The sequence below is a fragment of the Glycine soja genome, chromosome 11, assembly GCF_004193775.1.
Source record: "Glycine soja cultivar W05 chromosome 11, ASM419377v2, whole genome shotgun sequence".
NCBI classification, from domain to species: domain Eukaryota; kingdom Viridiplantae; phylum Streptophyta; class Magnoliopsida; order Fabales; family Fabaceae; genus Glycine; species Glycine soja.
In genome coordinates this window covers 21689030-21715996 of record NC_041012.1, presented here as the reverse complement: position 1 = coordinate 21715996, position 26967 = coordinate 21689030, and the positions used below count along the sequence as shown (strand labels likewise).

At 32.5% G+C, this 26967-nt stretch overlaps 3 protein-coding genes and 1 long non-coding RNA gene across 4 annotated transcripts; 1 reads left to right on the top strand and 3 right to left on the bottom strand.

Moving 5' to 3' along the window:
• Window positions 1-4157: 4157 nt before the first annotated feature.
• Window positions 4158-5700, bottom strand: LOC114373062. Its single transcript, XM_028330613.1, has 2 exons — window positions 5681-5700; window positions 4158-4614 (listed from the first exon to the last, which is right to left on the bottom strand). Exons 1-2 carry the CDS (start codon window positions 5698-5700, stop codon window positions 4158-4160), a joined length of 477 nt encoding a protein of 158 aa, XP_028186414.1.
• A 362-nt stretch (window positions 5701-6062) lies between these two features.
• On the bottom strand, window positions 6063-8919 carry LOC114375695. Its single transcript, XR_003658819.1, has 2 exons — window positions 8736-8919; window positions 6063-6343 (listed from the first exon to the last, which is right to left on the bottom strand). It is a non-coding gene; the product is annotated as an uncharacterized LOC114375695 (long non-coding RNA).
• Window positions 8920-18471: 9552 nt separating this feature from the next.
• Window positions 18472-20191, top strand: LOC114375578 (spermidine hydroxycinnamoyl transferase-like). Its single transcript, XM_028333403.1, has one exon. It carries the CDS (start codon window positions 18542-18544, stop codon window positions 19985-19987), a length of 1446 nt encoding a protein of 481 aa, XP_028189204.1. The 5' UTR covers window positions 18472-18541; the 3' UTR covers window positions 19988-20191.
• Window positions 20192-20796: 605 nt separating this feature from the next.
• On the bottom strand, window positions 20797-24771 carry LOC114373756 (amino acid transporter AVT1I-like). Its single transcript, XM_028331280.1, has 3 exons — window positions 24351-24771; window positions 22287-22894; window positions 20797-21547 (listed from the first exon to the last, which is right to left on the bottom strand). Exons 1-3 carry the CDS (start codon window positions 24538-24540, stop codon window positions 21032-21034), a joined length of 1314 nt encoding a protein of 437 aa, XP_028187081.1. The 5' UTR covers window positions 24541-24771; the 3' UTR covers window positions 20797-21031.
• Between the last annotated feature and the right edge of the window lie 2196 nt (window positions 24772-26967).

Sequence of the window (26967 nt, the reverse complement as noted above, 5' to 3'; positions counted from 1 at the left end):
AGGACCAAAATTGTACGTATATTTACTATTAACAAATAAATATTAATATATTATAAATATAAATATTAAATACTTTGTACCAATAACAAAATTATAAAAAATAAACTAAATCTTTTTTAAAAAAAGAAAGTGAAAAAAAACGTGCAAGATATCACCAAAAGTAAAGGAATTTTGCATTCTCAGGCAATGCACATTTCATTCATTTTTTTAATAATCAATTGATAAAATATTTTCCCAAAATTATCCCAACCTATCTTTTTTATATTCCATAAATATCCTCACCCTTCTTCTTTTATATATATAAAAATATTCTCCTTTGTTGATACATGTTAATAAAAAAAATACCTTATACTATTCCCCATACATTATAATAAGAAAAACCATATATCAAAAGGGAACATTAACTATATATGGGCCTATATGCTACTAGAACATATGCACCACAAGCAAAAAAGGAATTTCTCAAATTAAATAAATGGGTATATTAATTAATTTAAATCAAATTAACTATGATACTGGAATCTACATATATTAATTATATTTTTAAGGACCCGAATATTACAAAAGTTATTATATATTTTAATTATAATTTTATCTGATGTTTTCTTATAAATTGTTAATTATAGTATAATTTTTTAAATTAATTTGTAAGTATGATAATTATTATAAATCATCCTAAATAAATTATACTTAATTTAATTCAATAACGACAATAATTTAATTTATGTAAATTTAAACTATTTGAAGTAACTTTTTAATGGACAAATCACTGTTATAAAAAGACAGATAATGATTTTTGTAAAAAAAATATTTAATGTAATTTTTTATCTGTAATATTCATTAAAAATCATATTAATATATATATGGTAATTTTTAATATGATTGATTAGCTATTTTAATACATAATTATTTGAATTATTACAAATATTTTTTTAAATATTTTGCGACTACTAGACCCAAGTTGAGGGAGCAATTATCAGTTAATGAACTCAATAAAAATGATTTTAATATATTAACATGTAAGTTCTTTTTAATTAAAATGATTTTTTTATCATATTTTTATATAATTCAATTTTTCTATTAAAACTTATCGGCATCCATAATATACGCATGGTTCGAACCCATGTGTTGTGGTTAAAGGGAATGCTTCAAACCCACAAACCACTTATGTAAGCTGCTTGACATCCATAATATAAACATTAGAAAATTAAACTTTATACCTGAACTAGAAAATAAGCGCATTTAGTTAAATTACTCAATTTTTCTATTGTTATCAATTATTATATAGTAAACTATAAGATGCAGATGCCATATTACAAAATTTCATACAAAACAAAATATCTGCATTTTTTTGGTAGATAAGAGATTATGGGTGTCCCCAACCTATTACGTTAAAGATTAATCTTACTCGTAGTGTCTTTATTGTTGGCCCAAACAAAATTTATCCAAGGTGGAAATTGAATACATGCGAATGCAATAGGGTCTTACACCACCGCGTCAACCCTTTGGATTTGCATCGTAAGTTCTTTGAATTAAATTTTAAATTAATAACTATCATATTTTTAATTAATCTAGTTTGTCTATCAATTTTCATATTAATTAAAGTGCATGTAACATATACAGGCACTCTTAGGTATCCAACAAAAAATGACATGCATATTCAAGTTATTATTCACATGAGTATTGATAAGTGTTATGCATACCTTATTTATATATTGAAATCACATTATAATTATCTCATTTTCTTCTCTTTTATTACTTATTTTGTGTTAAACAATATGAACTTAGTTTCTTCTTAGTTCTTATCCAAAAGATACTAAAGTTAATGACTTTTAGAGTAATTCTTGTTATATTTTGTGTAGAGTTGTAGCAGAGGCCTGAAAGAGAATAGATGAACTGAAGTGTCACGCTCAATGCAGAACGACCTTCTCGCTTAGCAAGTCAAAACCATTCAACCCAAGCAAGTCGCTTAGCGCAAGAAGCCACATTGGAAGACAACTATCACGAGCAAGCCCACATCCTGCACTTAGCGCGCGACCACTTGATTCAACTGTAAAAGCGCACTCAGCACAAGTGTCGTGCTAAGCGCACAAGAGAGTTCTGATTGACCAATCAGTTGGTGAAGCATATAAAAAGAAAAGGAAACATTTGTTTCCTTAGAGACAAAAAAACCAAGAAACAAAGGAAAGCAAAGAAGCCAGTGGAAGGAGATTCTGTTTCCGGAGCTCTAGATGATTCGTTTCAATCCATTTCACTTCCACTTTCTTCCCTTTCATCCCACTTTTATATTTGTAAGTTTCTTATGATAATGAAAGACTAAAACCACCCGTTGTTGGCAAACTAAACTCTTTGATGTAATGATTCTAAACTATCTTTTAATATAATGTTGTTATTATTGTTCATCTTTGTGCTTATTCACATACTTATGGTTCGATCATCAGCTTTATGTACTGTTTTAAGATATAAACATTAGAAAATGTTTGTATGCTAAGAACTTGGGAAGAATATCTAAAGTGAGTCATATCTAGGGATAGAGTCATATCTAGGGATAGAGTGGTCTTCTTTAGCCTATTTATGCATCTATACTCTTAATGCAAATCATTTAGTAATCAATCACCAAGAGCCTACGAGAGATATTAAGTGATTTGGTTATTTCACTCGAGGGATCTTGGTTAGAATAGACTAATAAATGCGGGTAATAATTATATCAATGTTAAAAGAGAAAAATTTATTAAGATTACATAAAAAGTAATTTTGGCGAGCAGAACCCCCAACACATTCCTTAACTCATCACAACACCATCTCACAACTTGAGCATTTGTTTTCTTAACTTTCATGTTCCTTGTTTTGTAATTTATTCCTTTTAGTTTATACTTATAGTTAATCAATGAACAAGATTCGATTTGATTCACTAATTACTTAGTGTTATATATATATATATATATATATATATATATATATATATATATATATATAACTCGGAGTACAAGCATAGTTCCTATGAAATTCGATACTTGGTCTTACCGTTTTATAGTACTTATACAACTTGATATGTTTGCCAAGGAATCAGCAAGTATGAATTCAAATATAAGAATCTTTTCAATGAGTATGGAAGCCAATATTACATTATCCTTCTCAAACCATCTAGTTGTCATATGAAATTATAGGACATAAAATTTAATATTATAATATATTACACATATGAGATATTAGTCATAATTTTAATTCATGTTTTTATTTTTATTTTCTCATATTTTATTTTAAATATAATAAGTAATAAGATATTCAACCAATTATATATATTGCACAATAAAAATTATTATACTTTATGATACATGAATACATGAGATGTGTCGCACAAAATTCTTATTATTTTGACTTCATAACTTCTAATTTAAATTTTCAATATTTAAAATTTAATATATTTTATAGCACTGTCTATAATATATTTCATGCATGACATGCATAACTTCAATTTAAATTTTAATTAAAAATTATAGTTAAAATGTCATTTCATAATTTTTTTTTATTTTTTTTTGTGACTAATAATTCTTACTTTAGCTTGCTTAGAATATTCTTTTACAAAAATTACTTAAATTACTATCTTACCTAACATATATTTAATTTTTACTTCTCTCATAGTTATAATTTTAAAATTCATATTCTACAATATATATACTCAAATATATATTTAAAATGACAAAAATAATTAATAATTAAAATATTGTACTTTAATTTTGAAATAATTCTTAATACAAATTTAAGAAAACACTTATATATTTAAAATATTTATAAAAAAATATTTAACTCGTGCATGGCACGGGTTACACACTACACACTCTAGTAATATAAAATTTTGAAAATCCTAAAACTGGTTCGGATAACACATGATGAAACACAATTATTTTTCAAGGATTTGATGACATGTGTCATTTGGTGCTTCAGAGTAGATTAGTTTGGTTACAAACCAAATTTAAATTAAAGCTCATTTGGGGTGGTTGCGAGTTTTTAGGTTTTTGGTTTCCAATTCAATTTTTAAAACAAAATATTTTTGACAAAAATAGAGCTAAAATGATTTTTGAAACATTTTTACACTAATTTTCAAAACTAAGAAAATTGTTTTGTGAATTTGGTTTAGTTTAAAAAACATAAATTTCTCACATTTGACAATGACACTTTTTGTTGTCATCACCACCACCATCACCACCAATACCACCATCATCGTCATCTCCATGACCACCATCATCATTAGTGTCACTATCACCACCATTGTTGTCACAACCATCATCATCATCACCACTTGGTACCCCAACTAACACTACTATTACTGCTACTATCATCGCCACTAACATCACCATCACAACCAGCATTACTACCACCCTCACTACCATCAATGTTACTACCACCGTCATTGTGTCATCACCACTACTAACAATACCACATTTGTCATCACCATCATTGCCACAACCACCATTGACATTGCTACCATTAATACCACATTTGTCACCACCGTCACCACCACCACTAATACCACCTCTGTCACCACCACCAACAACGTCACTACCATTGGCCAAAGGGAATTTTACACAAGGTGGAAATTGAACACGAATTCTCCTACTAAATAGATTATTCTAACTCATGTGAATGCATTAGAGCCTTACACTATTGTGTGGTCATTTAAAATAATTAATTTTTATGTTAGACTTAAGTAAAATAATAATAAAATAATATGGAGGTGACGCTATAGTGTTAAAATTGATTTATAATCATATGATATAATAATAAAACTTCATTGGCCCAAATTTATATAATCTTTATTAAATGATTGATTAATTAATTGATTGATTTATTGATATTAATTTGAATTCAAATTATGTCGACATAATTGTGATTTTTAACCAAACCAACCAACTATGAAGCACTATATGACGACATGTGTAATCTGAAGCTTAACAAACAACAATTGAATGTCATGTGTACTTCAAGTATATATATTAGTAGCTTCTTGCAACATTCTGACCCTGTATTAGTAGTTTATATTTTTGGCTCTATTCGGTTTCCACTCATTTTTACTCAAAGGGGTAACTATGTTTGATAGGTAGATGGATTAATTGGACAACCTTGTTGCATTCTCTACTTTTTTTTAAAGGGTTGTTGTATTCTTTACTTATCCTTACTCATTTATAGACTATGTATTTGAGGATCTCTTGCCTATGCATATGTTTCAGGTATCTTATTATGTGTGGAGGAGGGCTAAAACATAAGGGTACCAATGATTTTTCTCAAATTCGAACAAACGAGATTTTGACCTGATAAGAAAAACCCATGATACAAAACTCTTCCTACCAGCATACAATGGGAAGTTTTTCATACCCTTCCCAATTGAACACAACAACAAATTGGTTTAATTTTTCCAAAAGGAAAAGAAGGATAAAGAAATTTATGAGGCTAGTGATTGTCATGGACATCAAACTCCTCCATTTCCATCCATTGATCTTTCCATGGAAGACTCATCAGACATTTTCTGCTCTAGAAACGTCCAAGAAGAATAAAATGTTACTGTTACAAAATCTTCAAAGAATTGATCAGAAGAGAGACACATCCTGCCAAAATACAGCTATTAATTGAAGTAGGAATCTTTACTTTTGCCGAGACTCTTAATTGAAGTAGGAATCTTTACTTTTGCCGAGACTCTGACATTTTGTCTTTTCATAAAATAGCTGTTGTAAAAAATGGGCCCTGTGACAGAGTAAAAGAATAGTAATTTTACTATTCTAGACTAAAGGGGTCTTTTGTTTTCTTCTTTCATCTTTCTCTATACAAAGAGTCACTAAATAGTAATGAGCTCAGTTGTAACACACAGAAAGATAACGAGAGAAAAAGAAGTAGATGTTTGTAATGGTTTGATATCAACAATAATATTTAGTGTTCTTTGGATCTCCCCCTCTTCACCCTTATTCTTCCTCCTATTTGTAAGTATGATATCTACTATGGTCGGCTAAGTTTTTCGAAGACACTCTCAAGGGTCCTTAGTTATTTTCATTTAGAAAATGGGAATATGATTTAGAACGAGAAAAATCACATTACTAACATTTTCTATTTCTCAAAAGCATATGGAATGATGGGATTACTCGTGCTTATACATATAAAGTAGAAACAAGACTAAAGCATTAGCAAAAACCTCAAAAGACAAATAGGTTGAAATTCATTTGTTACAAAATCAAGAAGTTGCTAGTCCAACTTTTTTCAATTTGGCCATCAAGATCCACCACCACGTGGGTACCAAGAATTTAATGCCTGAAGGAGATATAATGGTCCACGAGCATGATAAAGCACAATAACCCTGTGTAGTTGAGAGGAAATAAAATGAATAAAGAGAAATGTTTAAATTTTGGATTATAAAAACGAAAGAAAATTTTGAAAATTTGCTTTTAAAAGATAATTTGCTGTCTCCTTTTTCCGTTATTTTTTCTTCAGCCATACTAAATGAAATGTATTATTATTTGTACTTTTTCATCTTTCTATTTTCTTTTATCCAAATAAATCATAAACAAGTAATTCAACTTCTACAATTTTATTATTTTTTTGGATGTTTTTAACCTTTAGCTAGCTTTTGATTTTTGAGATAATCGAGCAATTTTCTTTACCAAATAAACCCTTAATTAACCAAGAGGTCATTGTTCCTTGTTGCAGTAATTATTTTTAAGCACGTGCTAGCTCAATTTTTGAAAACATCTATGATGGAATCAATTAACATGATTAACCAAAGGTTCACCCACGTGTAGAGCCCATCTCTGGCTTCAACAATTCTTCTATCTCTATCATCACTATAATCTAACTCAAAGATAACACCTTTTGAATTAGGAAACTACTGTCTCCACATTGGTCAAATGTTCATAAAAATTGGCAAGAAAACAAATCGATGTAGTTTACTTGTAACTGTTGAAAAATATATGGTCATAATTTTACTCATGAACCTATGCAATACTTCGACATAAGTCGATCAGCAAATACCAGACTAAAGGTGCAACACAAATACTTTGGCAAAAATAAACAACAACTGTATCCCTAATAGTGAGAAATTATTAAGTAGCTCTGAACGATTATGTCTTCATTAATCTTTACATTACATATAGTTAAATATTATTAATTCTTTATGGTAAATTGAAAAACTTGAATACATGTCGCACGTAGATATGAAGCATAGAAACTAGGTGGTCTTGAACTACTTATCGAGGCTTGAGGCCCATGACTGACAAGTTGTATCTTGTCCTATCCTTCCACTTCCACATATTGAAGCTGACATTTGAGCACTTACAGTCTCAACTTTAAAGTCTGTCTTAGACTCATTTGATTTTTGAAATTTCCTCTAGCCATAATTCATAAAGGGAGCACATGGAAGAATGAATTTAGCCAAGTTATGCCACTATTTTTTTTATAAACCCTTAAATAAACTTAACAAACTGGCCAAGCTTGTTAGATTTGTTGGTCAATACTAAATACCATCAACTACGCTCACTGTTAAAAACTAATGACATGCTAACAAAGAACTATGTATAGCTAGTTCAGAGACGGTGAAGAACTAAACAAGTTTTGATAAACAATGGCTGTTTTTGTTTCTATAGTGATTGAAACACATGCCTATTGCCAACAGCTAGTGTATTGTACTTTAAGTTTTTGTGTCTTCTTCTTTGGATTCGTAACTCATCCGAAAGCCACAAGAACGAACTAGGCAATTATGGTCCTTGAAAATAGTTTGATCTTATATAATTATGACCATTTACATTGAACACTGGGAGACAGAAGCGAGACAGCATGTTAATAAAAGATTTTTAAATTTAGGGGCTGGAGTGATTTGTGGGAAGTGTAGCATTTTTTTTCAAATTCAAAACACATATATGGTGTGGTTACATGGAATTGACCATGTGACAAACATTTATTTTTAAAATATACGCTTTGGGCATTTGCAGCTACATCCATTTCTAAAACTGATAAGATTCATAAATAAATCAGAACATATGTTCGTTTGTGATTGTCATTTTGTAGGCCAAAAGAAATAAAGAACCTCATGTAGCTGAGTTCATATCAGCTATAGCAGGAGGCAACAAATGCACAACCCAAGTTGGTGGCTGGTGCTGGTGTGGCCAGTTCGGCCACGCTTGCTCTGCCTGCAGGTGGTGACCAAACAGGTTGTCGTGTGGTATGCATTTGTTGTGACCAAACTGAATGACACACATCAACAAAAGTTGTAGGAGTTGATGGAGATCATGTCGAGTTCATTGTAGGAGATGTGAAAGCCCTTCTGCTAGGGAATACAAAGGACCTGATTTTGTGCTGGTAGATTGTGACATCACTAATGCAAAGGAAGTTTTTCTGGCAGCATTTGAAGGTGGCAACAAAAATGGGGCATTTTTTATTTGTTATTGTAGTTTTTTGTTCTCAGTTTAGAGTCTTCACTTACTAGTATCACAAATTGGTTTGCTCGATTTCAATTCCTTAATATAAAAATGTAATAGACCTTCGGGGCCATTCAAGCAGCCAAGAATATATTTGAAAAAGGGATTTCTACTTAAAACTCAGTATATGTAGGGTTTAAACAAACACAAATTCACAATGTCAACAAATTCATAAGCATATTGCAAACAACAGGCACACATGAATGAAAGCTATAACAAATGAGGGAACACGAACAACAAAGAAATTAAATTTAGGAGCATCAAGACATTGGTACTTACTGCACGACAGAGGCAGCTGGAAGCAATAGATGGAATGCGCTAGCTATCATGGTGGGACGAGAGTGAGAGAAAGTAGTGCAGACTGAAGCAGAATTAAGGGCACGACGGAGCTTGCGGCAGACTTCGGAGGTCACCATGGAGTGAACGGCGCATAAGAGTAAAGGCACATATATATTCAAAGAGTGAAAAGTAATTAAAAATCTAATGACTTCAAAAGACAATTTTTTAAAAAATCATAATAGTCAGTTTAAAAACAAAGACGACTTTTACAAAATCACTTCGAATCATTCACATAAAAGACAGTTTTATAAAAATTGTCATTAACAACTTAAAATATTTGATATTAATTTCAAAAATGTAATCATATATTTTATTATATCGATTTTTCAATAATCGACATAGATACAAGGATGTTAAATTATCATATTTTAGTAGTGTCCTAAACTTTTATATTGAACAATTTAGTTCTTGTATCTTTTAAAAACATGTTTTTAATCCTCCTCGCAATGAAGTTACAAAAAAGTACAAAAATCAAAGACTAAGTCCCTAGACTAAAACCATTTTTTTAATAAATTTCTGGAATTAAATTGTATAATATATAAAAGTTCGAGGACTAAAAATAAGATTTTAAAAAAGAATAAAAGATTAAAAACTCATTTTATCCTAATTATTATTATATTTAATGATTTTATTACTATTTTTTATTGTGAGATTATTGTTGGTTTGATTGTAATCGTTTCTGGATACGTCGCTCATCATGTTGACCGCATTATCTAGAATTTAAAATTTATCTTAATCTTAAACCACAAATCATGGGATACAGATTAATTTTGAATTTAAAACTTTCTAAAGAGATAAATATCACAAATAATTAAGAGAATCTTCTAAAGCTTTCTTACAGCATAGATGCATATCGAGCTAATTAGGTATGCTTTGTTGACACATATTGGTCAGAATATCGCATGACACACTGATAGGCCCAAGATTGGTAATGCATAAATCACTCAAGGCAGGCCCAAGAGAAGAATCATTGTGCCCAGTCACTTAAAGGATTATGTCTGAAGGGTGGCAAGTTTAGTAGTGGTAATTGTCAATGCTTGTTAACAACTTTCTGCTAGGCAATAGTGCTTGTCGGGTGGTGCACGTATAGTGGTAGTTATGCTAAAGTGTATTAGGCTGTAGTGATTGTTAGTAGTCGGGTGAAAACAATATTCTAGAATACTCTGTAACAGTCTATATAAACTACTCTATGGAATAAAAAGGGCAAGCAAAATTTAGCTTTTTTTCCTTCTCTGTCTTCTCTAGAGGCCACTTAATCCTCGAATGCTAAGTTTATTACCCCTCACCCATCAATATTTGGTGCTTTCATTGAGTATGACATACTCCACTCGTTCGAAGTCCAACCTGGATCGCTTGGAAGATGCCATAGTCAAACTCACAGCCTCTCAATTTAACCTGTCCATGAGATTGGAGGATCTATGCCAAAAGGTCGCGACTCTAGAAACTCAACCCCCGTCCCCTTCATCTTCATCGCTAATCCTTCTACTATCCCTTCATCGGTCACTTCCCATCGCTTGAAGCTCGAGGTATCGTGCTTTGATGGTTCGGATTTTGGGTGAATCTTCAAGATAACCCAATTTTTCGAGTATCATGAGACGCCAGAGCCAGATCGCCTCACCATTGCTTCGTTTTACATGGAAGGGCTGACATTAGCCTTCTTCCAATGGATGTCTAGGAATGGCCAATTGTCGTCATGGCCCAGTTTCTTGCGTGCGCTTGAAGCTCGCTTTGCTCCATCCCAGTACGACGACCCAACCGGAGCTCTATTTAAACTCAATCAACATAGGTCCGTTAATACTTACTTATCAGAGTTTGAGTCCCTCGCCAACAAAATTGTTGGTCTCCCAACACCTTTTTTGCTCAGCTGTTTAATCTTAGGATTAACTCCCAGATTCACCCTGAAGTGCAGGTAGCACAACCCCTTATGTTGGCCTAAGCTGCAACACTGGCTCGCCTTCATGAGGAGAAACTAGCAGATTCCTGTCTATTTTTTCAACGTCGTTCGGTCGCATCAGCGTTATCAGTCCCTCCTCCTTCACAACCGTTACCGCCAGTTCCAACATCGGCGCTGCTACCTACTCCACAACCGTCTCCTTCTATCCCTTTCAAGAAATTATCGCCGAAGGAACTTGCATTACACCGTGAGAAGGGTTTGTGTTTCAATTGCGATGAAAAGTTCAGTAGGGGTCATTGTTGTTCCTCCAAGATGTTTTTGTCCATCACGGATGAAGACGGCAATCCTGCAGATGAATTAATCCCTCCTGATGAACTTGGCGATACTGGGGAACAAGTTGGGCCATTGTCGGGCCAAATCAGTCTACACACTATTGCAAGCCACATAGCTCCAAAGACACTATGTTTGGTGGGTTGGTTAGCGGGACACATGGTGTGGATATTAATTGATGGGGGTAGTACCCACAATTTTATCCAGAAGCGCTTGATTACAAATTTGGGCTTAACCACTCAAGCCACTCAACCCTTATGGGTAATGGTGGGTAGTGGCCACGAGTTGGAGTGCCACTTGCGGTGCCCTGACACTCTTCTTCGGATCCAAGGGCATGATTTTCGGGTTCAATTCCATGTTCTTCCCCTATGCAGAGCAGATTTGGTCCTAGTTGTTGAATGGTTGAAATCATTAGGCCCGGTCTTGACAAATTACAGTGAGTTAACTATGAAGTTTACTCACGATGGCAGAATTGTGGAATTAAAGGGTGATCACAACAATGGTGTTGGGTCCATCTCTGTACATCAGCTGCGTTGTCTAGTGCAAACCAATAAAGTGAGTGAATTTTTTCATCTTTGAGTCGAGTCCCCTTCAACCCAAATCCTTCAATCACCACCCATAAGACTAGAGGTTGAGCACATTATTCACCAATTTGACGAGCTATTTCGAGCCCCAACAACCTTACCACCTACTCGAACAATCAACCATGCGATTAATCTTCACCCTAACTCCGAATCAGTGATTGTTCTTCCTTACAGATATTTCCATTTTCAAAAGCAGGAAATTGAATTGCAAGTTGAGGAAATGTTAAGGAATGACATCATCAGACCGAATACGAACCCCTTTTCGTCCCCCATTTTGTTAGCTCAAAAGAGAGATGGGTCATAGCTCGAAAGAGAGATGGGTCATAACGCTTCTGTCATAGCGCTTTTGAGGAAATGAATGAAATGTGTATTGCGTGAGAATGCAAAATTCATTTACTTTTGGTGATATCTTGCACGTTTTTTTTTTCACTTTCTTTTTTTAAAAATGATTTAGTTCATTTTTTATAATTTTGTTATTGGTACAAAATATTTAATATTTATATTTATAATATATTAATATTTATTTGTTAATAGTAAATATACTTACAATTTTGATCCTTTGTTTAAGTTACTACTTGTTCAATTTATAAAAAAAAAATTAACATATATAATCCTCGTGATATCACATAATGTTCGATTGGTCCGAAAGATTTACTATCAGAAGATCTTTAAACTTGTTAATTCTTAATTTAAATTTTGGTCGGTGAAAATAAATGAGTTTTCTGATTGTGATCACTTTTAATCCTTGCATTTTAAGTAATAACATTAACTGACAAAACAAAAATAATATTGACAATTTAATGATTTGTCTTATGATAAAAAATTAATAAAATAGTCATGTATATTTTTTTTTATAAATTATAATTTTAATTCTTTTATTAATTAATTTGGCCTCAATTGTTTTGAACAAATAAATACAATTTATTGAAAAAAAATTACAATTGACTATCTTATCTAATTTGGTAATGGCGTAACAAGTCATTCCACTGTGAATTATTATTACATCATTAATTAACATTTTTATTTGAATGCGTAAAAAATTTCAAAAACTTTATTGGTCAAAATTTAGATTAAAAACTAAAACTAAAATTGAGAAAGTTTTAAAAAAATGATGTATTTTTTTTTTCAAACCCACGAGCCAACCTGTAAATGTAATGCATATATTGCATTCATTTACTATTTACTTATATACTTATCTACTAATTTAGTAGTAAAATACTAAAGTTGTGAAATATACTTTATTTTTTTCTTTCTAATTTCATAATAGAGGAAAACATATTATTCTTCCTATTTTTTCTTTCTGAATATAGTACTACAGGATATTTTATTTCATTCTCTTTCTCTCTCTTTATAATTTTATTTTTAATATTAAAAAAATTAAAAATATAAAAGGGGAAAAATAACAAGGGACTTTCCTTAAATTCAAAATATTTTAATTTATTATTTAATTGTTTTCCCTTTTATCACTATTTTTTTGTCACCATATTACATTGTTTATGGAGTATTCACAACATTAGACTTTGTTTCGTAAATTTAAGTTTAATTTTACTTAGTCCAATAACATGTTAATACCTCTTATCACTATTTAAAAATATCTATTTGCATAAATTATTAAAAAGGAAAATACTTAGGAAATAATCATATAAAAATTCATGCATACTAAAATAAAATAATTTTTATTTTTGAATCCATGATTTTAATGGCTAAAAACTTAAAATAAAAAAGTAATTACACTTTTAGGATTTTTTTTCATCAATAAGATTTTTAATTTATATCCTACTAAACTATATATGTCAACATAATTAAATTATGTTTGGTGTCACTTTTAAAATAATTGTTTCAAATTTTTTTAAACATTATTATATATGATTATTTGTATTTCAATGATTATGGAAAATACTTTACACTATTAATGTGTATACTATTTTTTATGGTAAAAAAATATAAATATTCTTAGTAGGTGACTATCTCGCTCAAGTTCAATAAAATTACTATAAAAAGATAAATCTTTTAATTTAAATATTTATTATAGTTACATACTTAAAATTTAAATCAATAAATTTATTATTGCCTTAAATTTAATATTTAATTTATTAGTGACTTAAATTTAACATATATTATTATTTATTCTTACCTTTAATTAGTTGACTATAGTTGATGATTGAGACGTTTTTGAAATGTATCGTGAAGCACCGAAAAGAGACCAAAAGCAAATAAGACATGTATTACATAAATTCATTGAAACTATGAATATAATGAAGTCTAGTAACAACCACTGTTTTGATAATTGGCTCAAATCGGCCGGTTGGATTGGTCAGATAAAACAAATAATATAGCTAGTTCGATTCAATTACTTAATCAAAAGAAATATTAAAATAAAATTAATAGAAATTATATAAAATAAGATTAATGTAAATTATATTTTCTATTAATTTTATTTTAATGTATTTATATCATAATCAATATATTAATATTTCTATAGAAATTTATTAATATATATTAATTTATATTTATTAAAATTAATTTACCAATATAGACTAATAATATTAAATATTAATGAATTTGAATTAATAATATTTTATATTTTTAATTTTAATTTTTTAACATATGAAATAATATTTAATATTAATAAATATATAGTATTAAAATGAGAAATTAATAATATAATATATACTGAAAATTTAAACTTAATATTAATGAATTATTATTAACAAATATAAATTAGTATATGTTTGTTGGATATTAGTAAATATATATTATTTTATATTTTAATCATGTGTAAAAAAAATTTGGACCAACAATAATTACACATAGTGAGATTAGTGACCTAGTAGGTTGGGGAATACCTATGAGTGTAAGTGGGTCGGTTTGGATTAGGTTTGATCAAACTCATGATCAACCAAATCAAATTTGAACGAGTTTGTTTGGGTCAGTTTTTTAAGAAAAAATATGAAACACAACCCAAATCAATCCATTTGTGAACGATTTGGGTTGAGTTAGATCAACGGGGTCAAACATTTAATTTTGTCTGTTCTTTTTTTGAAAGACAATATTTTTTACAAGTTAAAATTTTTATTAAATGAATCAGACACAACTATTTCTTGTTAGATTTTTTATTAAAAAGAATTTTTTTTATATTGTCACACTCCACTCCACTTATTGCTATCTATCTATTTATCTATCCGTGGAGGATGAGAAATTAAGCATGCCATATTCAAGATAAGGAGTTTCAATAAACATAGTGAGAATGAATTTTAAACATTTTTTTCTATCAAAACCAATAGAATATTACAAGGCATATTCTTTGTAAATAGATTTGAAATATTTTTAGAAGCTCATCTGAAGTGGTTTCAACTTTCAATCAATAAAACCTTTGTCGCTTTGATCCTTAAGGTTAAGGATGCATTGATACATACTCAATTCAAGCCGATAAGTGAGACTTTCCGACCTTATCTTTGCAAATTCATAATCGTATTCTTTGACGACATCCTCGTCTATAGCAAAACCTTCCAAGATCACTTGGTTCATCTAGTAAAGACATTTCGTGCGTTGGAGACGGTCAGTTCTTCTTGAAAAAGTCCAAGTGTTTGTTTGCTCAACCCCAAATCGAATACTTGGGCCATGTGGTGTCCAACAGGGGAGTAACACCAGTCTTGGAAAAAGTAAGGGCCAAACAACAGTGATCGGTTCCACGAACCTTTAGAGCGCTTCGGGGATTTTTGGGGCCCATGGGATTTTATCGACGTTTCATTAGGAGATATGCTTCAATTGCGAATCCCTTGACTCAACCTCACCTTGTTTGGTCTTCGGTTGCCCAAACCTTTTTCCAACAACTGAAGGACGCCATCAGCTCTGCTCCGGTATTACAATTACCAAATTTTGAAATTCCATTCACAGTAGAAACAAATGTGTCAGGAGTAGGTATGGGGGCGTCTCAGTCCGAACACCCCATCGCTTTTTTCAACAAACAATTCTGCCTGAAACTCAGACATGCATCCACCTATGTCCGGGAGTTGGCCACCCTCACGACCGTAGTTAAAAAGTGGCGTCAATATTTGTTAGGGCGCCAATTCATCATATTGACTAACCATCGCAGCTTGAAAGAGATTATGGCTCAAGTCATTTAGACACCAGAACAACAATTTTATCACTCTAGGCTTATGGGTTACAATTTCAGGATCAAGTATCGCACAGGTAAGACGAATACAGTTGTAGATGCCTTATCTCATGTTCCTGATGATTCGTAGAGTTCTCTCTTCATCTTGTTCGTTCCTCATTTCAATTTCTTAGAACAACTCAAGACGGACTTGACCACTCACCCTGATTTCGTGGCCCTCCGTCCGCTCAATACAGACTTGACCACTCACCCTGAGTTCGTGGCCCTTCGTCAAGAGATTTTGGCAAATCCGACAAAGAGACCTGAGTATACGATTGCCAATGATTTGATTCTGCTGAACAACCGCATATGGTTACCTAAGGGAATCGCTTTCATTCAAACATTACTTCAGGAATTCCACAGTACACCAAATGGAGGGCACATGGGAATCAAAAAGACTTTAGCATGCTTGGGGTAAAATTTCATCTGGTCCGACATGTGCACTGATGTTTGTCAATTCGTCTTAGCTTGCTTGGATTGTCAAGCTACTAAGTATGAAGCCAAGAAACCAGCTGGGCTCCTCTATTCGTTACCTGCTCCTTCACGACCATCGAAAGACCTTTCCATGGATTTCATAGTGGGTCTTCCTTTGTATCATGACAATACCACTATTTTGGTTGTTGTTGACAGGTTCTCTAAAGGAATTCATTTGGGCATGTTAGTGACAAATTACACAGCTTCCTCTGTTGCTTTATTATTCATGGAGATCATGGGTAAAAACCATGGAATGCCTAAGAGTATTGTCTCTGATAGGGACCCTCTATTTGTTAGTAGATTTTGGCAGGAGTTGTTTCGCTTGAGTGAAACAAAGCTGCGGATGAGTTCCTCTTATCATCCACAAATGGATGGTCAAACAGAGGTGTTAAACAGAGTTATGGAACAGTACTTAAGAGCCTTCATGCATAACAAGACGAAATCTTGGGGGAAGTTGTTGTTGTGGGCAGCATGGTGTTACAACACCTCCATCCATTCGGCTACGGGCGTCTCACCATTTGAAGAAACTTTTGGGCGCAAACCTCCAAGCATTCCCCAGTATCTGACGAGTGATTCTCAAGTGATTGCAGTAGACAACATCTTGAATGAAAGGGAAGTAGTATTCACAACGTTGAGTAAGAAACTTTCCAAAGCGCAACAAAGAATGAAACTTACAGTGGACGTGCATCGATGGGACGTCATGTTTGAACCTGGAGAATGGGTCATGGTCAAACTTCGACCAAACGTTTTTATGGGCCATTCCAAATCCTCTCACTCATTGGTAAAGTAGCTTACAAGTTGCAACTCCCTGAAGAATCACGAATCCATCCAGTGTTTCATTGTTCCAACCTTAAACTTTTTCAAAACTCCACTACAACAACTCCTCTAGCTCTACCTTCACAGGACATTGACAACAACCCCGTTATTATACCTCTGGCTATTCTGGGAACGCATTGGGATTTAGTGTAGGACTAACCACGGTTGCAAGTGCTGGTGCAATGGCAAGGGTTGCATCCAGATGACACAACTTAAGAAGATTGGGCCAGTTTAAAGAAAGCTCACCACCTTAAGGACAAGGTATTGCCCAATGGGGTGGAAAATGATAAGCCCAAGATTGGTAATGCAAAAATCACTCAAGGCAAGCCCAAGAGAAGAATCATTGTGCCCAATCACTTGAAGGATTATGCCTGAAGGGTGGCAAGTTTAGTAGTGGTAATTGTCAATGCTTGTTAACAACTTTCTATTAGGGGCAATAGTGCTTGTCGGGTGGTGCGTGTATAGTGGTAGTTATGCATAGGTGTATTAGGCTATAGTGATGGTTAACAGTCGTGTGAAAACAATATTCTAGAATACTATGTAACAACCTATATAAACTACTCTATGGAATAAAAAGGACAAGCAGAATTTAGCTCTTTTTCCTTCTTTGTCTTTTGTGGAGGCCACTTAGTCCTCGAATTCTAAGTTTATTACCCCTAATCCATCACACACATTTGTATTGGGTTTTTTTTTTTCCTTCATTTTACATACTTGTAATTTGTTGCAGCTAGCTTGTATCACAGCTTGTGACAGTGCAATCTTCTTGGTTCATCAATGGCAGATTGGCTTGATTTTTTATTTTTTTTTCCAATGGGGAAGATTACCGTAAAGATTTGTAGTTATTTTCGAAAATTGATCTTTTATGATTTACAAAATCCCATTTGACAGATTTCCGATTAAGTTGATTAATGGAAGTTTTAAATTTGAAACAAATTGATTTTCCCATGATTTTTGGTGTAAATTGATTATAACGGTGTTAACTGCGTTAGTGACTCTCCCTCAGTTCACGTGTGGTTGGCTTATTGGCTGGGACCACAATTGCGTAGTGGTCCTGATAGGATGAGTTTTTATGTGTGCAGGTTTTTTTGTAGAGATTTAAAAATGCTGAACTGTCATCAGAGAGAGAGAGACACAGGGATTTTTTTTTTGTCTCTTATGTGAAATGAATCATATCCTAAGCAAGAAATTTATACTAATAATATTAATAGTTGTAGATTAGTATATATATATATTTATTGATTATTAAAAATATATAGTAATTAATTAATATCAATTTCTCAGTAGCATGAACTATATTAATGTATACTGATTAATTTATATTTATTAATAATAATTTGTAAGTATTATTTTATTAATTTATATTTATAATATATTAATATTTATTTGATAATAGTAAATATATGTACAATATTGGTCCTTGGTTTAAGTTACTACTTGTTCCATACAGTACAAATACAAATACAGCCTCAAGCACAATATTCAAGCACAAAAGATGAAAACCATTGTGGCTTCTTACAACATCACTCCAAATCAACCAACTCCAAAGGACCCTTTATGGCTATCCGATAGTGACCAAATCGGGGTCCTAGGTCATGTATCCATTCTCTACATTTACAGATCAGCAAAAGAACACAACAACAACACCGTTGAGAGGATGAAGAACTCTCTTAGCAAGCTTCTATCGTACTACTATCCAGTAGCTGGCAGGTTAAGGTTGTCAAAAAGTGGTCGAATGGAATTGGATTGCAACGCAAAGGGAGTGACATTGCTTGAAGCCGAAACCACAAACACATTTGTTGATTATGGAGACGACTTTTCACCGTCCGAGTTCACCGATGAACTCATTCCAAAACTTGATGATACTCAACAACCTATAGAGGAGATTCCCCTACTGCTGGTGCAATTAACAAGGTTCCATAGTGGTGGTGATTGTGAAGGCCTTGCCATTGGAGTTCTTCTATCTCATCCTTTGACCGATGCCACCGGCATCATTGACTTCATGAACAGATGGGCAAAGCTGTCTCGGGGAGAAGAACTAGACCCTAATGAAATCCCGTTTCTTGATCGAACACTACTCAAATTCCCAGACATTTGGTTGGAGAAACCGAGGGAAGTAAATACTAGAGAGATTAGTAAACTTGACACCAGTACACTTCAACATATTCCAACATCAAAACTGTTAGATCAGTGGAAGAAGCCTGTGGTGCCACAAACACCAGAAGATGATGGGATAGATAAGCCAAAGAAGAGAAGTGGTGCAATGCTAAAACTCACATCAAGCCAGGTGGAGAGGCTAAAGAATAAGGCTATGGCTAATAACCATCAATCTTCAAAACAAGGGTCAAGACCTAATTATAGCAGATTTGAAGTTGTTGCTGCTCATATATGGAGGTGTGCATCTAAGGCTCTTGGTGATGACCTAACTCAAGTTCGGTTCAGTGTTAATTTTCGCAATAGAATGAACCCACCTCTCCCTCATAACTATTTTGGCAATGCTGTGGCAAACGTAGCCACACCTGAGGGAGATATCATATCAAACCCATTAGGTTTTGCTGCTCATAAGATAAGGGAAGCATCTCATGCAGTCACGGACGAGTTTGTAAAGTCACAATTAAACGTTAGTCGTTTAGGCCAAGTGCAATTGGATAACATAAGGGCTTTCTTCATGCGACAAGGACACCGTGTGAATATCCCTTATGCTTTGAATCATAATGTTTTGTTCCTCACAAGCTTCACTAACATGCCAGTGTATGAATCAGATTTTGGTTGGGGAAAGCCAGTGCATTTTGGCTTAGCAAGTAGATCTCCAGCAGATAGGGCTGCAATTCTTCCAAGCCCAGATGGAGATGGTGTTATTGTAGCCTTATTTTTTCAGACAGCACTTATGCAGCTTTTCAAAAATTACTTTTATGAGGATATGTATTTATCCTTGTTATAGCTCGTATGGAGCTACCATATTCTGTTAGCTAGCTTTATTTGTTTTTTTGTGTTTTGGGTCTGTTTCCTTGTTTTTATTATTTAAGAGTTGATCATGTTCAGTTTCCTTTTCAGAACTTTTAAGTATGTTTGATCATGACCTGACAAAAGGAGATGATCTTAGTTATATTTGGGTAAGGGAAATGCTTGTTGTTACGTATTCGTATATTTGCGTAAACTGTGTAACAGTACTTTTGTATTTCTTAGTTTTTACATATAAACCTTAAAAGACAGATAAAAGCCAAGCGAAAGAAGTATCACTTCAACTCAAGCAGCTAAATCATGATTTAACCGGCCAATACGTAAAAGCTAATTTTGTCAACAAAAAGTTTCTTGTAATAATGTCATCTGAACTCGTAACTTTGGTCTCTCCCTAGGTGTATAACTCGCTATATATAACCATGTTATTTTGAACACGACTTAAAATCAAGCGATATAGACACACAAGTAGTTCACAAGAGGCAAAAGTGTATGTGATTTTCATTTTTCAGTTCAGTTCCTTTTTACTTCCCTTGCATCAAAAGGTGGTCAAAATATCATGTCACCTTGTTCAGAAAAACACTCTTGCAACAAAACAAGTCTCTTAAACATGTTTTAATAATTAGAGATATGTAGTTTGTGATCGTTCATCGGCCATTATATAGGCTTACTACTAATCACAGAAATTAGTTAAACTTAATTGGTTAGCTCAATTATAAACTCTACAAATAGGAGTATTGTAATTCTTTTTAGTATCTTTTTCAATCAATTTAGTATGTTGCCACATGAGTATCAATATGATCTTTATCTCTCTTATCAATTTGATCATCATTTTTTTGAGCCATGGATTCGTAACAATGTTCAAATGACAAGAAGATATATCCGACAAAGGTTATGCCTCACAAAATGTCGATACAGGCTGCCTAAGTATTGACAGAAGCATATCTTTGCACATTTAAGTACATGCATGTTCAAAAGTTTCAGTTATAGCAGCTTCTTCCAAATGCACTATCCAATCCACTAACACTTACAAATTATGAACTATATCTACAAGAGATGTATAAGTACCCACAACAGCAATAGTAACCCCCATTATTATTATTGAATAATTGATGATCATTTCAGACCCAAATCTCTTGTAAGCTCCTGAAATCTTCAAGTAGCACACTGATGGCATTAAAATTGAAGTTGAGACACTTAGTAATGCCCCAATGAGTGACATGAGATATCCAAACAAGGGAATTGCCACGGCTACAATAAGAGTGCTAATGAGCATGGAAGTACTGACAAACATATGTGTGAACCTTTTGTTGTAATGCCATGAAACTTTGTTTTTTACAGCATTTATGACTGGAGTAAGCATCAATGCATATTTGGTTATAGGATTGACCAAGGTAGTGAATATTGCCACATGTGAACTGAACTTGCCTGTTGGGAGGTTCAAAGTCACTTGTGATTCAACCTCCTGTCCAAACATTAAGTAGCCCAAAACACCTGCTGCTGCATAACCAAGGGTGCATACGGTAAAGCATGCAGACAGCACCTGCCAAAACAGAGGAATTTGAACCATTGTTAACTATTTAGAAACCAAATCATGAAAATGAAGAAGCATTAATCCATGTTTCATTCAGAATGCAATCTGGGTAAGTAACTTAATTAGACACTCATTCAATAAAAAAAACTAATCCCATCAGAGTTCATGTCATAAGCACTTGGTTGAAAGTAGAATTGTTGCTATTGACAAGAGTACTATAATAAGCTTATTGAAATAAACTACTGTAGGATTGTTGCAAAATTGATTTTGGATGAAATTGATTTTGTTTAAAAACCAATTGAGAAGAAATTATGTTTAAAATGTGGAGTCATAATTAGCTTCTTAAATCACATCTGAGATGTAGAACCAAAACACTATTTGATGTGAAATGATTTATATTTACAAGTTTCTATTCTAAAAACAAGTTATTAATAAAACTCCATATTAATTTTTTTATCTGGTGCAAAAGATACACAAAATTCATATCAAAATGCACAGAAAAGAAATAATTAGTTGTTTTGGTGACTGGTTAGGCATGTCCAAGATACATGGATGGGTATCATGTGGGTCAATAAACCTATAACTTTGCAGAAACTCTTTCAAGCATTCCTAAATCATTCAATAGTAAAGGGGGTTTAGTCCAGTTGGTTAAGCAGGATGCGTAACTTGTTGTAAACCCCGGTACCTATCTTTGATTACTACGAATAAAAAAAATCATGTAATAGTGCAAAAATTGTTACGTTCTTACCTTGGAGAACTGACTTTTGTCTCTCATAGAATTATAGAGAGTAGGAAGGATAGGATGAGCACTATAACAGAAGGCATATAAACTGACAGCAGCAGGTATTCCACTCAATCTAAAAATTGTTCCCTTTGCATGAAATCCTGTGCCATCAATGGTTCCATTCCAAAATATAGAAAGGAGGAAAATGGAAGAAGCCAATGCACCACTAGCAGAGACATAAGATAGCATGCTCAAATCCTCCAACAAAACACTAGGCAAAATAACAAGGGCAGCAATCATGGTAAAAATTGATGTACCACCAATTGTTAACCCTGCAAGTTCAAGTTGCATGTTTGGTACTAGTTTGTCGAGATTGTCACCCTCTAAAATCAGAAAACCTGTTACAACTAGGTAGAGCTCAGAATTCATAGCAATTGATACAATTATCCTTCCCTTGTCGCCAAATGCACGTTGACCTATGTCAGGAAAATTCTTGATATCAGGGTCCATATCCATGCATCTTTTGACCAAAATGCCAGTGTAACAACAAGCAATGGCAATCACAAATAGTAGGGATATGCTTAACCATCCCCCAGATGCCAGTGCATAAGGCATGGAAATAATACCAACTCCTGAAACATAGCAGCATAAATGTTAGTAATAATAGTAAGTTTCAACTATAGACATAGCTTAGATGTATCATTCAAACATCGTCGTCTATGTCGGAAAAAGACATAAACAAGTCATGTGATCGCTGCACTGTTATATCAGTCCGTAGCTGGATGCAGAGAAATATTGTAAGCTTACATAAAGACAAAAGTTTTCTTTAAAAAATAAAGAAAAAAGTCAAAACCAAATTAGGCATAAAATACAATAATTCTAAATTATTCTGTAATATCTTTTCTTAATTCTTTTATTTATTATATAAAATATTAAATACAATATATTTATTATTCATTTAATTCTTTTTTATAACATGTTAAGATAATATTATAAAAGGATATAACATTATTTAGTGAATTTAATTAAGTATGCATTGGCAGTCTAAATATTACAGTCAAATAGTCACAGGTTGTTATATATAATAAGATGGTTAACTTTTTGTAATACTTATTTTAAAAATATATTTGTGATAAATTTTAATTAGTTGATGGTGTAAACCATTTTACACTAACTAATATCATATCAAAATCAAACTCTTTTTTAAGATAAAATCAAACTCTTATTTAATAAGATATAATGTATATGGTTTAAAAAAATATAATGTATAAGTATGGATGTAAATTTTTTTTATCAAAGAAAAAATTTATCTGAGTTGAATCTCAGGACTCACCAATGTCAGGATAACCTCAAAGCTTAAGCGTGATGCTTATTAACAAACATAATAATTTCTTTATACTTTATTGTTAGATTGGATGGTTGTTAATTTAATGTGTCTTATTTTTTGCGAGGATTATTTTAATGGGTCCTAAAATTCTATACTTTAATCTATCGCCTATTAGTTGGGCCTATTGATGTAAGGTCTATTTATCATAAGCAAGGTCTATTTAAGGTGTAGTGTCTCCGGACACTACATACCCTCGCTCTTGTACTCATGTAATGACAGAAGAGTAAATTGAAAATAAACTAATTCTAACCCAAAATCTTAAAGATTTTTTCTTTTTCATTGAAAACCTCCAAAAGCAAAACTTACACTCCTCCTACTAGTGTTGGAGAACATTGTTGGATTTTAAGTATATAATTAGAATCAGAACAATAAGTCCAAAATGTTAAGACATTTTTATACAGAAAGGTCACTCACTCAAGATGCACTTTAAATTCCCTCACTATTACACCTTAAAATAGACCTTGCTTATGATAAATAGACCTTATGAAAAATACCCTTTTTTAGAGCACGCATTTTTGTGTAGCAACAAGATCTTCAATGCTCAAGGACAGGACCAAATGGTAAAGCTAAAGAGTAAAGTTGGACAAAAAAAAAAGATACCAAAAAGGACCAAAACTCAAGCAAAAAAACACAAGAAAGTGTGCATCATAATGGTAAAAATGATTGTGTAAGAGAGAAAGAAAGAGGGCATGCAAACAAACCTGAGAGGGCATTAATGAGGTGGAAGCAGGTCTTGAAAAAGGAGGTGTTATCCACATGAGGTGTGTGTAGATCACAAGTTTTGGCCACCAAAGCCTCATCTGAACCATTCACTTGGTGCAATTTTTCATCATCGAGAAGGGGTATGGTAATGGAGGAGAATCTATCACCTTGCTCACCAGCCATAGGCATAAGAAGTGTGTGTGTGTGTGTGTTTTTCAGAGTTTTTGTAACCACAAGAAGATTGTACTTTCAGTGTTTGTGGTGTGAGACAGGCACACACACACACCCCAGAGAAAGTACAAAAGTTCCTTCGTTCTCTAACTTTGATAGTATGTAACTGAAGTAAACAAATTGGCCCTTAAAAAAAACATCTTTGTATCTATCCAAGGGTCTTCTTTGCTAGCTGGGCTTGTGGCCATGTCATAGTGACTTGACTTGACTCATTTATACAATGAATTCGCTTTTATGACATTTTTCATTTGATACAAAATTTAATTAATTCACTTGAAATATAATAAAACATTTATGAATTATTATTGAAATATTTTTAATTAAATAAATTATTTTTCTAAAAAAATTTTATAAATCCAAAATATCCTCCACCGAAAACAATCACGTTGGAGCTTACAATTATTAGTTAAGTTAAAATAATTTTACACAAGTTATTTTACGTGTTTGATAGTAAAAAAAAAAGAAAATTAAAAGCTTCGGTAGTAATTATATTTTTATTACTATTAAATAATAGTTTGTTGATTAAATAAATATTCTCATAATGTTATGAATAATTATGAATAGATGTGCATCTCCGGATCCCAAAACTTTACTAATTTCCTAAAAGATTATAACCCATTCTCTATTCATCTTTTCACCCTTAATAAAGATGAATTTCTTGAGTTATAGATTTATGCCTATAAATAAGACATCTCATTCTGTTGTGGGGCTTTGCCCCTTTATCTCAGAAAAAAAAAAAAAGACATCTCATTTGTATTGATCGTAGATGGAATGAGAAATTGAAGTTCTCTGTTAGGTTTCTAGTCTCTTTATTCTTTCTATTCCCTTGTTTCCCAAGCTCCATTGCTTCTAAGTTATTAAGTTCTATTTTAATTTCACAAACACATGTTATCAACACAATTATTTTTCTTTTGTTTTTCATATATGTATTTTATTAGTTAAATTATAATTTTGGTTCTCCTACGATCTTAAATTCGTGGATTTAAAATTATAGAAGAGAATTACAATTTATTCTATTTTATTTTATTTTAACTATTTTAAATAATAAAATTTTAATTTTATTACTCTTCCTCGATCTAAGCTTAGAATAAGCGTTAGGTGCTACGTTATAACGGGTACAGCACTAATTATCATGCGTAGGTGGGACTTTTAATATTGTTATAAATTTATTATAAAATTATTATTGTTTTTTAATGTTCTTTAATTAAATATCTGATACTGGTACTTGTTCATTTTGAAATATCCGTGCATCGATGTTTAAGTAAAAGGAAATTAAGACGAATAAAGATGCAGTTGAGAAAGTTAGAAAGACCATACCAGCTACATTTTATTTTTCATTTATATTTTTATCTATCCGTTCATGAAATTCTTTATATCACGTTAACATTGTCATAAAATATACAATTTTGAAGACTAAAATTTCTATTGTTTAGGAAAAATCATAGAAGTTCGTGATCCAACTTAGACATGTTCAAAAAACCGAATCAATCCAAATGAAAAACCGCAAAAAAAAAAAAAAACTAAAATTCAAATCAAACAACGAGTTTTTGGATTAGTTTGATTTTTTTTTATAGAAATCGAACGGTTTGGTTTGGTTTCGATTTCTAACTGAAAATTCAAATCAAATCGAACCAAACCGCATATTTACGGCAAATTTCCCAACGAGGGGCTGTTTCACAAACATATTCCCAGATTAGGGTTGTTTCAAAAGTATTTGCCAGGGGGTGCTGTTTTTGCACGTCCCCAGCATGGGATGCGCCAGTTCTGCTGGCGACTTCGTGCATGGCGGACACGTGTCGAGGGGGGAGGGAAGCGCCATTACTGCTGGCAATTTCAGCCCACGTGAAGGGGAAACGCCAGCACTGTTGGCGCCACAATGGAAGCGCCAGTGCTCTTGGCGATTCAGCCTAGGGTAGGCAGGTTTTCTGCAGCAGCTAGGGCAGCTTTGTAGCAGGTGTGTGCAGTGCCTTTGGCGTTTTAGGAGGAGGAAAAAAACGCCACTCCCTTTGGCGTTTTAGGCTATTTAAATACAACTCCTCTTTCAGTATTTTTCCAGCGCTTCACTTTACGTCTGCAAGTTATTTTTCATTGTTGGCTTTGGCAATCAAAAATATCTGTGGCTTCACTTTATGTCTACAAGTTCTTTTCCATTGTTGGCTTTGGCAATCAAAAATATCTGGGATATGAAATATTTCTTTAAAGTATGTTTTATATTTCATAGACTTTTCATAGATTTGTTAGTGTGTATTTAAATGTATAAAATAAAAGAAAAATTAAGTGTTTAATGTTATTTATTTGAAGAAAATTTTATGAGTGAAAATAAAATATTTTGAATATGAAATTTGTAGTACTTTTTTAATTAGATTAAGTTGATATTGATGATTT